Source organism: Oratosquilla oratoria, chromosome 14, assembly GCF_046742065.1.
Source record: "Oratosquilla oratoria isolate Oo_2021 chromosome 14, ASM4674206v1, whole genome shotgun sequence".
In the NCBI taxonomy this organism is placed as follows: Eukaryota; Metazoa; Arthropoda; class Malacostraca; order Stomatopoda; family Squillidae; genus Oratosquilla; species Oratosquilla oratoria.
Genome location: NC_134790.1, coordinates 17358936 through 17372519, shown reverse-complemented (window position 1 = coordinate 17372519; position 13584 = coordinate 17358936). Strand labels below are relative to the sequence as shown.

General features: G+C 43.1%; 1 protein-coding gene across 10 annotated transcripts in view; it reads right to left on the bottom strand.

The window, feature by feature from the left end:
* The window catches only part of LOC143032750 (uncharacterized), a 243020-nt gene that overhangs the window by 216556 nt on the left and 12880 nt on the right, over window positions 1-13584 (bottom strand). For all 10 annotated transcript variants that reach the window (XR_012967124.1, XR_012967123.1, XR_012967125.1 and 7 more), the window contains exons 2-3: window positions 13170-13566; window positions 3439-3617 (exon numbers count right to left, since the gene is read on the bottom strand). Coding sequence is in view for 5 of the 10 variants with exons in the window: in XM_076197720.1 (XP_076053835.1) it covers window positions 3439-3617; window positions 13170-13257 (267 nt within the window). In the remaining 5 variants the exon portion in view is untranslated. The remainder of the gene's footprint in view (window positions 1-3438; window positions 3618-13169; window positions 13567-13584) is intronic.

Here is a 13584-nt window from a genome sequence, read left to right as displayed (position 1 = left end):
GGTAGGAGAAGGAAGAGGAGGAGGAGGATGCAGGAGGGGGAATGGGGGAGAAGCGAGGAAGGTGGGAGATAGTGGTTAAAAAAAAAAAACGAGTGGAGACGCGTGTAGAATAGACTTGCAGAAAAATGAGTGTGTGTGTGGGGGGGGGGGTCTTTTTGAAAATTGACTTCAATTTCCTGCCACCGCCGAGTAGATCCCGGCAAACCTCCCAAGGCCCTGCCAGGAATGTACGTCGACAGACCAGCCTCTTCTGTATGGGGGGAGTAAAAAAAATCCTCTTCCCTGCGTCTTCATGGCGCGAAATAGTTGAGAAACAATTGAATAGCGATCCGATTACACGCGGTCTTCGATCATTTATACTCCGCGAATGTCAGTGCCCCACCGGTTTAAGTACCTTATATGTACGCGTGTTTGCTCATCTGCATGGTAATGAAAACAAACTCTCTAGTGGAATTGTCTACAATGGTTTACGTTGAGGAAGTCGGGAGAGAATAGGGAAGAGGGAGACAGAAATAAGGATGGAAGGGTAGATTGGAGGAGGGAGGAAAGAGATGGGAGGAAGGAGAGAAAACGGAGAGAACGAAGATATGCGGTATGGAAAGGGAGAGGGAAGAAAGAGTGGAAGGAGAAAGGGAGGAGGAAGACCGTGGATAGAAGGGAGAAAGAATGAAGGTAAAAACGAGGAAATAAAAATAATAAACAAATTAATATACTTAATAAAACAAACAAACGACTGAATCTAATAAATAATGCGTTTAATTCTGGGCTAAGAAAGAATTTATTCAGCCAATGCAGATGGGGGGTCGACCAACCGAGGCATCATTCTGGCCTGAAACCGCCCCTCCTCCCTCAGACAACATAAAATCACCCGTCTTTAGCCAGAACGAAGTGCATGAAGAACGACACGGTGTTGAAGGGATCTCAAAGAAAAGGTGCACTGGGATCGAGGCCGCTTGCGGAGAGGGAGGGAGGGAGGGAGAGGGGGGGAAAGTGTGTGTGTGTGTGTGTGTGTGTGTGTGTGTGTGTGTGTGTGTGTGTGTGAGAGAGAGAGAGAGAGAGAGAGAGAGAGAGAGAGAGAGAGAGAGAGAGAGAGAGAGAGAGAGAGAGAGAGAGAGAGAGAGAGAGAGAGAGAGAGAGAGAGAGGGCGGACACCATGTGTAACAGGAACAGGGGGCAATGACGGCGGAAACGACAGGAATTAAATGTGATGGGTGGCGAACAGAACTAAGGGAGGGAAGAGATAAAAAGACACGACAAGGTAAGGAAGAGGAAGAGGCAAGGTAAGGCTGTGAACTCCACGTGATACGGAATGGAAGGGAAAGGAAGGGGAAGGAAGGGGAGGAGAAAAAGAGGAGGGGGAAAGGGGCATTCTAGCCTAGGAGGTGGGGAGCTGTCTCCTTTTAAAGCGATGATGGGCTCATGCTGGGAACGGGCGAGGGATTACAAATGTTTGTTATATTCCTGTGTTCTTCTGCAGCGTTTCGTACTGCGACGGAAGCGCTACATTGAAGAAGGATTACAAGAGAGAGAGGTAGAGGGAGAGAGAGAGAGAGAGAGAGAGAGAGAGAGAGAGAGAGAGAGAGAGTTTTCGTTGTTCACTTACATAACTTCAAACCACTTCATCGCGGGACAACAAACGATCTCTTACCTCATAGAGAGAGAGAGAGAGAGAGAGAGAGAGAGAGAGAGAGAGAGAGAGAGAGAGAGAGAGAGAGGAAACAAAGCAAATCCACACTGGGCCGATTCTTATTAACTGTTCTGAATCAGAATAGCTAGAAAGACTTAGTATTCTAAGGCTTCCCTAAGAACATTTTAACAATGTTTCCAATCTTCGTATCTGATTAATTCACCATCCAGTTTCTCAATATATAGAAAAGGTAATCTGACATTTGACGATTCGGGGTGGAGTGTGTGTGTGGGGGGGGGGATAACGTAGCCAAACTCACCTGTACTCAAACGAACTCAGAACACCGGACGCAAAATGATTCATCGCGAAGCAGCTCTTCATCTGTTATCAGCTGTATGCGTACTAACCCCCCCACCCCCAAGGGGAGAATAGTGGGGGTGTGGGGGGAGGGGGGTTACTACTAACCGCGGGATTTGACCAGGGGGTGATAGCATCTCTCAAACAATCGACATTCTTCTAAATTGACCCAAATGACTCCCAACACTGGGTACATACAACGGATCACATGAAGAATCGTCACTCTACACTTCAATAGGATGACAATTATTCATGTGAGCTATCCTAGGGTCACAATTTTTCATGTGGGCTATCCTGGGTTTACGATTCTTCGGTTGCATAAGTTGATGACAATAAGCATAACCCTCATTCAACCTAACCTAATCTTTATTCCACTTTTGATATTCGGCGTATTGGGGTGACAATTCTTCAGGTGGGATCTCATGGGGTGACGATTCTTCAATTGAGCGTTCTATAGTAACAATTCATGTGATCCCATAACTTTAACCCACGACTAAGACGATCTGTATAAATGCTCCAAATGAGACCAGCACGGAAGCAATAACGAACGGGTCGACATCAAGATTTGAATTACTCAAATTTGGAGGAGTCTTTTTTCACTAATGCTGCTAAACACAAGGGCTGTAGTTCTTAGATATCAAGGAGATATACCTCCCTTTCTTTTTTCAGAGGACGGTAAAACTGCCTGGTACTTCAATATGGGTCGGACCATTCTCGAAGATTCCGCTAAGGCATATTTCTTTTGTTTACGAACCAAATACATCCCAATCCATGTGTGTGCGCATTTACCTAATTCTAGTTCGGGCAAAAAAACTAAACTCGTGGAGTACAGTCTTTTTTTTTTATCTCTATCATATTTAATTTTAAACTCACCTTTCATTTGTGCTTGCGATATATCGACATCTTAACCATTCCAGAAGTATCCTTTCGATTTTTTTTCCCCTATTTGTTCCCATGACCTCGTGACACTCCTGTCCCACACCAAGACATTGTGCGTGCAGGTATGCAAGTGTGTGCGTAAGTATGTGTGTGATTCACCATGGTCTTGGATCACGTGTTGGACTCGTGATCGACAACAATTTCCCTCCCTGAAGAGAGCTCATATATGACCGATCTATGGGTAATGATGTACCTTACACGCACACACACGCACACACACCCAACTCCCTGCCCACGAGAGTTGGTGCAACGACTCGCAGCGTAGCGATACAAATTATTTCAGCCCTGAGTGGGATTCGAACCCGGACCGCCGTAACTCTACCAACTGCGCCATCGAGTCGTGTATGTGCGTGCGTGTGTGTGTGCGCGTGCACGCTTGCTCATACATCACTCCAAAACCAGCCAATACACCACAGCATCCATTACCAAACAAACAACAAACCTCACCCCATCACCCCCCCTCCCTACCTCTCCCCAACATCCGGTCGTGTACTCAATATCCTTCTTGCCCTTACCTTGAATCCGGCGGCGGTCTTCTTGCAGCAGACGCAAGCGAGAAGCAGGGTGATGGAGGTGAGGAGAACAGCCGCCCCCAGCAGGTACTCCTGACTCCCCACCCACGCTTCCCATCCCTCCCCACCCTCGTTCTCCACACCTCCTTCATCCTGCCATATTGCTTTCCCGTCGATGCCATCTGCAAGTACAAAAAAAAACACACAAATGAATAAAAACGAGTTTCGCATTTACATGAATGTGTGTGTGTAAGACACGAACACTGGAACTTTCATGGTATGGCTGTGATGAGAAAAATCCTCTAGGCAACATACTTCTTAACATTGCATACTATCAGTCACAGAGATGAATTTTGTCAGGTTAGTAACACCTGCATATTAAACAATTATCTAGGAAGTTCAGAAAGAAGCTAGACCAGAGGTAGAATTCTAAGTCAATTAGGGACAGTATCAGGAGCAACCATCACTGACTGTTACTATTTCATGATTTGGACGGAACATAAAAATAAAAGGATCATGTTCACCACAACACACACAAAATAGTTTTCCATACAGACGAATAAACACTTGAAATAGATTAGAAGGCAATATGGCCTATGCCAAAACAACACAAATTTAAATCTAAATATGATATTTGGAGATTAAGGAGATATATCCCAAGATGAAACTATACATCTGTGGTCAGGTAAGATAACTGGAGTGAGAAACAGGACCCCCTGAACACTACAGTAACATACGAGTAAACACACACACACACACTAGTAAGTAAAGAAAAGTTGAACATTTGGGAAAAGAGGGACAAAACAAAGGATGAGGGGGAAAGAAAGAGATATTGTGCTCTTCCCTATGGACATCACAGAATGGGGTGTTCAGTGTCTTCTGTGTGGTGGTGGCATCTAGGGCAGCTTGATTCTGCGGCCAAGCCCACTATGTCTTGATACCATTTCAATGTTTGGTGTCCTAGCCTCATTAGTTCTCCATCCCACAACTCCAACCTCTCAACTAACAAATCACAGTGACAAGTGACATGAACACACACTACCCAAACAACAGATCAAAGTGGAAACAGAATATTAGAATAAATCTAGAAAAAAAAAGGCAACCCTCTAAACATAACCAAAAAAAAAAATCTTCCCTTGACATACCAATGTGTCCACCCATCCTCTTCACACATACATGGAAAATGGACTCTACACATAAAAGAAATAATTCATAATCAACAGAAAAGCAAATTGTCAACTTCACACAGAGGAAATAGGAAAGAACATGGATACCTTTGCCATAGACCAGTTCATGGTACAGGCAAAACAAATGTAGCAAATTCACAAGGTCATCAAGAGAGGAGGAAAAAAAATACAACCCCAATTACACCAAAGAAACTCTTAAAAAGAAGAGAAACAAACAAAAAAGCAAGGAATTCACAGAAAAAGAAAAATACTACTACAATTATATATATAAATAAATAAAAGGCCCATCCCTTACCTAAGAAAATGTTGGAGCAATCCAAGGGAAAATACATACATATACCAAGGCTTTTTCCCTCTTACAAGGGAGGTAGCCAAAAAGGGAAAGGCATAAAATCACTCCCACCCATTTCATCCCTAAATACACTCCACACCCCTCCCACCCTCCCTCTTATCTGAGCACCTCCTGGATGATGGGTCATCCCTGCACCCTGCCCACTGCCCTGGGTCAGAAGCAGTGTCACAAGACACAGCACATCCATAGCAAGGCCACTTCATTAAATCGGCGACCCCCCCTCTCCATCCCCCCTTGCATAAAAGGAGAGGACGGAGAGAAATCCCTTCGGGCTGAGTCAAATTTTGCTCACACATACTACCTCACCCCCCACCCCCCCTGCCCATTCCTCCTCATGCAATTACATCATCCATATACAACCATTCTCCATTCACCCGTCTTCCGTCCTCTCCCGTCCTTCCTCAACAGACATTCCCCTCTTCCCCAAAGCCCCCTTCACCCCATCCATCCACCTCATTCGAGGACGTCCCCTCATGTTCACTCCCTCCACATCTGCCTTCCATACAAAACAAAGCCCTAAAAACAATTACAGGCTGCACAAATACATCACCTACAGACCATTTACACCATGAAACAAAAGTCCTCAAAGTCAAGGACCACCTCGACATGAGAGGCACACAAACACTTGCTGCAGCCACCACAAACACATCACACCCGCTACACTACATAGCAGAACACCCACACACACCAAGAAACATTAAAACTACACCCAAAGACCTTTATTACGCACAGATACTCTCTTCTCTTCCTCCACAACCACCAAATACCAGCCTCTGGAAACATATTCATAATCATATCACTCACCGCTCCATTAACACACTGCTGCATGCCAGACCCCCTGATATCCACCCTTCTGAATCCTCTCTCCCACGAAAGGACAGAGTCCACTTGGCCAGACTGCGATGTGGTCACCACCCAGCACTTCTAAGCTACCAGAAGAGGCTGGACGACCGTGTTGTGAACAGCTGCCCAGGATGTAACACTTCACCCCATACCATACAACACATAATGGAAGACTGCATTATACACAATCATGCACGCAAACAACACAACATACACTCTATAAAGGATTTGTGGGAAAACCCAGTTTCGGCTGTGGCCTTCCTTGGGGAGACGGGACTGCTCGGACAGACAGTCTAGGGAACGACAACAACAACAACAACAACAACCTTCCACACTTCTTTTATTAACCTTTTTTCACTCATTCTTTCCATGTGTCCAAACCATCCCTAATACTCTTTCATCAACTTTATCTCCCAGCTCGTTTTCCACCCCTGTTCTCCTCTTTGCCTCCTCATTTCTCACTCTATCTAGTAACCCCCATCATACTTCTCAGACACCTCATCTCAAACACATTCTCTCTTCTGTTCCATGTTTCTGCTCCATACAGTGCTGTTGGCACAATCACTCCTTCATACAGTCTCCTCTTCGCATCCATTCCCAAATGTCTATTTCTCATTACACTCTTTAATCCACCAAGGCATTTACTCGCTTCTCTCAATCTACATTCTACCTCCACCTTTTCCTGCCACATTTGCACCCAATTATCTAAAACTATCCACTTCCTCCAGTCGCTCTCCCGTAATGCTCACTTCCAGTCTACTGCCACTTTCACCCTTTGTACATCTCATCACCTTACTTTTACCCACATTTATCTTTAGCTTTCTTCTATCACATATTCTCCCAAACTCTGCCACCAACTTCCTCAATCCTTCTTCCAATCCTGCCACAAGCGCAGTGCCGTCCGCAAACAACAGCTGGCTCACCTCCCACTTTTCTCCATTTTCTTTAACCATCTCCAATCCCTGACCCACTACCCTTGCATTCACCTCTCACACTACCCCATCCATGTATAAGTTGAACAGCCAGGGCGACATAATGCATCCTTGACGCAGTCCCACCTTTACCTCGAACCACTCACTCTCTCCATTTCCAATCCTGACACAAGCTCTACTACTCTCATAAAAACTCTTGACAGCTCCCAAAATCTTTCCTCCTATCCCGTATATCCGCATAACCTCCCACAGTGCCTTTCTGTCTACCCTATCATAAGCCTTTTCCAGATCCATAAAAGCCCAAAAAACATCCTTCCCCTTTCCTATAGCTTTCTCACATATCTGTCTTACCACAAAGATCTGATCTACACAACCTCTACCTGTCCTAAATCCACACTGTTCCTCACCAATTACTCCTTCTGTTCCCCTCCTAATCCTCTCAATCAGGATCCTCCCATAAGCCTTCCCTACTACACTTAACAAGCTAATCCCTCTGAAACTACTACATTCACACTTGTCCCCTTTTCCCTTGTAAAGAGGAACTATACAGGCACTCCTCCAGTCCTCCGGTACTCTACCCTCTCTCCAGCAAACATTAAATAACCTCACCAATCAGTCCACCATCACGGTAACTCCCTTTTTCAGACATTCTGCATGGCATCCATCCAGACCAGGTGCCTTACCTGCTTTCATCATCTTAACAACTACCTTCACCTCATCCTTCCTTATTTCTCCTCCATTCTCCTCACTCATCACTCATTTTCTTCGCATTTCCCGCTGCAGCTATCTTTCCTTCCCTATCCTCCTTCACATTTAGCAATTCCCTAAAATATTCTGCCCATTTTCCCCTTACTGCCTTCTTCTACATTATCATCTCTCCATCTGTATTACCAAAACAAGTATTAAAACCATAACTTCAGAAAATAGGAAAATAATGACATTAAATTCCTACTCCAACGAAGATGTAGAATGATCTATAAACTTAAAAAATCCCATGCAGAACACCCAGATAAGATCTTAAATGTCCTCAGATCAAATGAAAGAAAGGCCCTGATTGATGCATTCAACCATTCCTGGTTGTACAACAAGTCCTCCATTCTGGAAATAATCCATTTAATGCTCACATTAATATCAAACAAGCCACCAGAAATATTCAGCATCTCACAGACCAAACTAGTTACAGTACTATCAACCATATCCATGTTGATCAAAATACCCATACAGAAACATAATTAATATATCCACTTCTCAAAACCAACAGTTTAAAGGAGGGCCACACCACCAGAACCCTTTTCACTTACTTGATAAGAATGCATCACCAGAAAGAACTGTTGTGGTGGCAATAGACAAACACTGCATTTGATAAAGTTCCTAGACTTGTGCTCTCTCTCTCTCAATATATATATATATATATATATATATATATATATATATATGCTGAGATATTCTGACAGGTTGACGTAAGCGGAGTAGGAAACACAGGAGTCTTGGTCTTGAGTTTATTCCCGACTAGTTTTCCTTTGAAAAAGCATACCTGCGAAACTAGTCAGGAATAAACTGAAGACCAAGACTCCTGTGTTTCCTACTCTGCTTACATATACAGTGGTACCTCTACTTACGAAAGGCTCTACATATGAAATTTTCAGGTTGCGAAACACTTCTTCGGAAAAATATTGCCTCTTGTTACGAAAGAAATTTCAGGGTATGAAAGGCGAAAATGTCAAAATACGCACTGCTACTCATAGCTCCCAAAGTCCACCGAACGTAAACATACTTGTAGCATCCTGTATCTTGGTTTGAAAGTGGTGCATCTGAGCTGCTCTGCAATTGGCTATTGCCCAGCATCTTCCTGGCATCCCCTTGGCTAGGAGGGACCTCTGTATGTATGTGCATATACCCAGAATCCTCTTCGTTTTCCCGTCGGCCCACAAGGATCACTGAAGCCTCAGTTTCACACTAGCGAAATTCAGTAAAGCACAAAGTGTTCGGACAGTTTTTCGTCAGGTTTTGTTAGTGTTTATTGCAACTTTACATGTGTGTATAACTTTTATTCACTATGGGCCCCAAGAAAGTGATGGAAAAAAGTGGTGAGAAGAAGAAGAGTTGTTTTGTCCATACAAACAAAGCAAGAGATAATAGAAAAGTACGCAAAAGGGATGCGCTTGGTTGATCTCGCCAAAGAATATGGCCGTAATCCATCTACAATTGGCACGATATTAAAACCAAAGGAAGCCCTAAAAGCTACGACTCCTTCCAAAGGCCTCTCTATCATTTCGAAGAGGTCGGCAGTGAACAATGAGTTGGAGAGGTTGTTACTCGTGTGGATAAAGGAGAAAGAGATAGCTAGAGACACAGTGACTGAGACCATATTTTGTGAAAAGGCGACTGCCATCTTTAATGACCTCGTAAAGATGGATGGAGGCGAGGGAACTTCGGCGCAAGAACCACACAAGGAGTTTAAGGCATTGCGTGGGTGGTTCGAGAAGTTCAAAAGGAGGACTGGAATTCACTCTGTTGTTCAGCATGGCGAGGCATCTAGCACCGACCAGAAAGTGGCCAACGAATTTGTGCGAAAATTTGAACAATTGGTGATCGATGAAGGCTACATTGCACAGCAAGTTTTTAATTGTGACGAGACTGGCCTTTTTTGGAAAAAGATGCCTCGCCATACCTTCATCACAGGAGAAGAGAAAAAAATGCCAGGCCACAAGCCCATGAAGGACCGCATTACACTTGCCCTTTGTGCCAATGCCAGTGGGGATTGTAAAATCAAGCCCCTGCTGGTGGACCACTTCGAAAATCCCAGAGCATTTAAGGCCCACAAAATATTGAAAAACTTCAGGTGCCATGGAGGGCCAATGCCAAGGCCTGGGTTACCAGACAATTTTTTGTTGAGTGGGTCAATTTGGTTTTTGGCCCTGCTGTTAAGAGGTACCTAGAGGAGAACAATCTCCCCATCAAGTGCCTCCTCATTCTCGATAATGCACCTGCCCACCCGCCCGGCCTCAAAGATGATATCCTGGAGGAGTTCTCATTTATTAAGATGCTGTACCTCCCACCTAACACCACCTCTATCCTCCAGCCCATGGACCAACAAGTCATTTCAAACTTCAAGAAACTCTACACGAAACACTTGTTCAAGAGGTGTTTTGACATCACTGAAAACACCCAGCTTACCCTTCGTGAGTTTTGGAAGCAGCACTTTGATATTGTTGTTTGCCTCAAGATAATTGTCATGGCTTGGCAGGAGGTGACCAGGCGTACCCTTAATGCAGATTGGAGAAAGCTGTGGCCCGATGCTGTTGCCCCACGAGATTTTGAGGGGTTCGAGGTGGAGTTGGAGGGTACAGTTGAGCCTGAAGTTGACAAAATTGTTTCGCTGGGAAAGTGCATGGGGCTTGAGGTGAATGACGAGGACATCGACGAGTTGATTCAGGAGCACCATGAGGAGCTTTCGACGGAGGAGCTGAGGGAGTTGGAGGCGATGCAACACACGGCAGTGCAGCAGGAGTTCAGTAAAGACGAAGAGGAGGCAGCCATTATTCCGACAGCCCGAATAAAAGACATTTTAGGAAAATTCTATTAAGTTTCGGAATTTGTTGAAAAGAATCACCCAGAAAAAGTGTTCACTAGTTGGGCTATCGCTCACTATGATGATGTTTGCCTTGCACATTTTCAAGATTGTTAAAAGCCGACAAAAGCAAATGACCTTGGATCGGTTCTTTACAAAACGTCAGGCAAAAACCACTGCTGAGAGTGAACCTGAACCGAAGAAGGTGAAAGGTGACAATGATAGCAGTTAAAACAAGAGAAAAAAAAAAAAAAAAATCTTTACATTATGTACAACTCTCACTTTTATGTTTATTGTGCAGTAATTTAATTCTAACATGTATTTGTTACAGGTTTTGATGCATTTTTGTAATTTATAAAAAAAATTATGTCTGATTTTTAAGGGGCTTGGAACCGATTAGGGCATTTTTAGGGTAAAAAGCGTTCCTACTTACGAAATTTTCACGTTACGAAACGATTTCCAGAACGAATTAATTTCGTAAGTAGAGGTACCACTGTATAAATATATATAAATTGATATCCACAATGTCAAGACATAACTTACAATCTTTTTTTGCTGATAGACAGTGCAGATTAACTCTAATCAACTAAACTTTTGAGACTACTTTTCAACAGAGTCCACTCACAGAGTAATACTCTCATCACCATTATTCAATCTCTTCAAAAGTGATGTCCCATATCCAAGCATGACACAAATAAACTCACCTGTGCAGAGAACCTAATAATAACCCAGCATAATAACTGCAGAATAGCTGCTAAAAACACCCAAAATTATCAAGACAATATAGACCAATGTCTTAAATAAAAATAAAAAGCTAATGGTCAAACAATTCCACTGGAAAAGAACCCAAAATCTACCTCACTTCTCATAGGTGACCTTCAGTCCACACATGAAAGGCCTGACAGTGGAAATGAATAAAAAAAATAAACATACTAAGATCAAGCATGAGCTACGGTCAGCTGAAGAAAACCCTAACCACACTACAAGCAAGTCTTGGGAACTACATTCAACTAAGCTTTCACCATCAAGAAAACAAACACTACAAACTAAACAAAAGAAAAACCACCCTGATAGAATATCTACAAACAGAAACCAAAATCTTCCCCAAAGAACATCACATGAAAATAATAGATACAATCTATGCAAGACCCCTCAACCCTACTCACCCATCTCATGTGTACAAACCAACTGAACACCAGCATACTAATTAAATATTACAACAATCCTCCACCTAAACAACAAATCACATTGATACAAAAACAAACTCATTCTCAATCACAAAACAAACACTTTAAGACAAACCACCAAACTCACTATTCCATCAAAACCAGCTATTAGCCCCACAGATAAACTTCTCCCAAGAGAACTACACTTGTATGAGTACACTCAGGTCACCACCCAGTACCAAAATAATACCAATGATGAGTAGACTTGGCCATAGAAACTGTCCCAGATGCAATCTTCACAAGCAGACATAAACTGCCTTGTCTTACACTGATTCACCCTAACAACTCTGATTCCTCCTTAAGTGACTTATGAGCCAATCCAGTGGGTCTTGGTGCATGGGTACCATGGACCTGCAAGACATCTGGTGGCAATGGAGTAACTGACTGATTTTATATTTCAACTCCAAACCCACACCTGTTCCTACTACCAAAACTTCAAAACTCCCAACTTCCTGAAGCCTCAACCTTTACACTCGCATTCAACTTGTCACTATTATCTTATAGTGTGGACAAATACAACACCTATAGATCATCTACACCATGAAACAAAAATAAACTCAAAGATCACCTTGATATTAGATGCACACAAACACTTGCCATAGCCTCCACAAGCAATACACATCATGGCAGGACACCCACACAAGACAAGAAACATCAAAACGACACTAAAATACCTATATTACACACAAATAATCTCTTCTCTTCTCTGCCTCCACAACTACCAGACACCAGCCTCAAGAAGCACAATCATAATCAAATTGCACACTGTTCCATCAACAAGCTGAAAGACAACACATTGGCGCATACCAGACCTCCTCATATCCATCCCTTTGAATCCTCTCTCCCCCAAGGACAGAGTCCACCTGGCCAGGCTGTGATACAGCCACCATCAAGCCCTTCCAAGTTACCAGAAGAGGCTGGATGACAGCATCACAGATAACTGTCCTGGATGTAACACTTCACGCCATACTATACAACACATTATGAAAGACTGAATTGTATGTGATTATGCATGCCATCAACACAATATACACTCTGTAAGGGACTTGTGGGAAAACCCTCTTCTAGCTGTGGTGTTCCTCAGGGAGACAGGACTGCTTGGCTAAAAAATCTAGGGAACAACAACAACCTACCACCAATGTTCATCTCCCATACATACATTTTCAACTTTCTTCTTTCACACACCCTTCCAAATTCAGCCACCAGCTGCTGGAATCTCTCCTCAGAATCAGTTACCAGTAGTGTCATCATCAAATAACAACTGGTTTACTTCCATGTCCTTCCATTCTCACTTAAGTACAACACATACTCAGTAAATAGTATCACTGGGCAGAGATCACTCAAACAAGAGCAAATATTTGAAAAATATATATACCTGTAAATGTTAATAACAAGGGAAGTGAAAAACATACATACACACACACATATATACATATATATAGGTATAGATATAGAAAGAGTAAAAGGATACTAGAGAGAGGGGTGTGGGGTGGGAGATAAGGGAATACTACCATACAACAAAAAATAATAACTACAAGATAAAAAGCATTTCCAGTTACCTATAAAAGATGTACAAATGTTCACATAAACACAGCTTCTACATACAATGGCGATAATACTCACCAGTTATTGGGAGTGTGAGGACCTGGATGACACAACAGCAGAGAGCCAGCAGTGCTCTCTGCATCCAGTGGTTACCCTTCTCCTCCATGGTGTGCACGGACGACGTGCAACAACCTATGAATTGAATGTCGCACTCCCTGTATCACTGCTCATTGCACAAAGGGATGAACCCAGAGCTATTCTCACTATAACAACATCACATCTCTTTCCAACTGATAAGCCACTAGACACCGTGTAAGTTGTCATGAAATGACACAATCACAGCAAATGCTACACTAGCTCATTTCATGAAAATCATCTATTTTTCATTTTCCTTATTTACAAAGCTGAAAATTTTGAGTGAAACTTCCATTGCTGATTTTTCCTTTTCTTTCAAATTTCTGAGTTACTGCATCCCCTGAAAAGAAAAACAAAA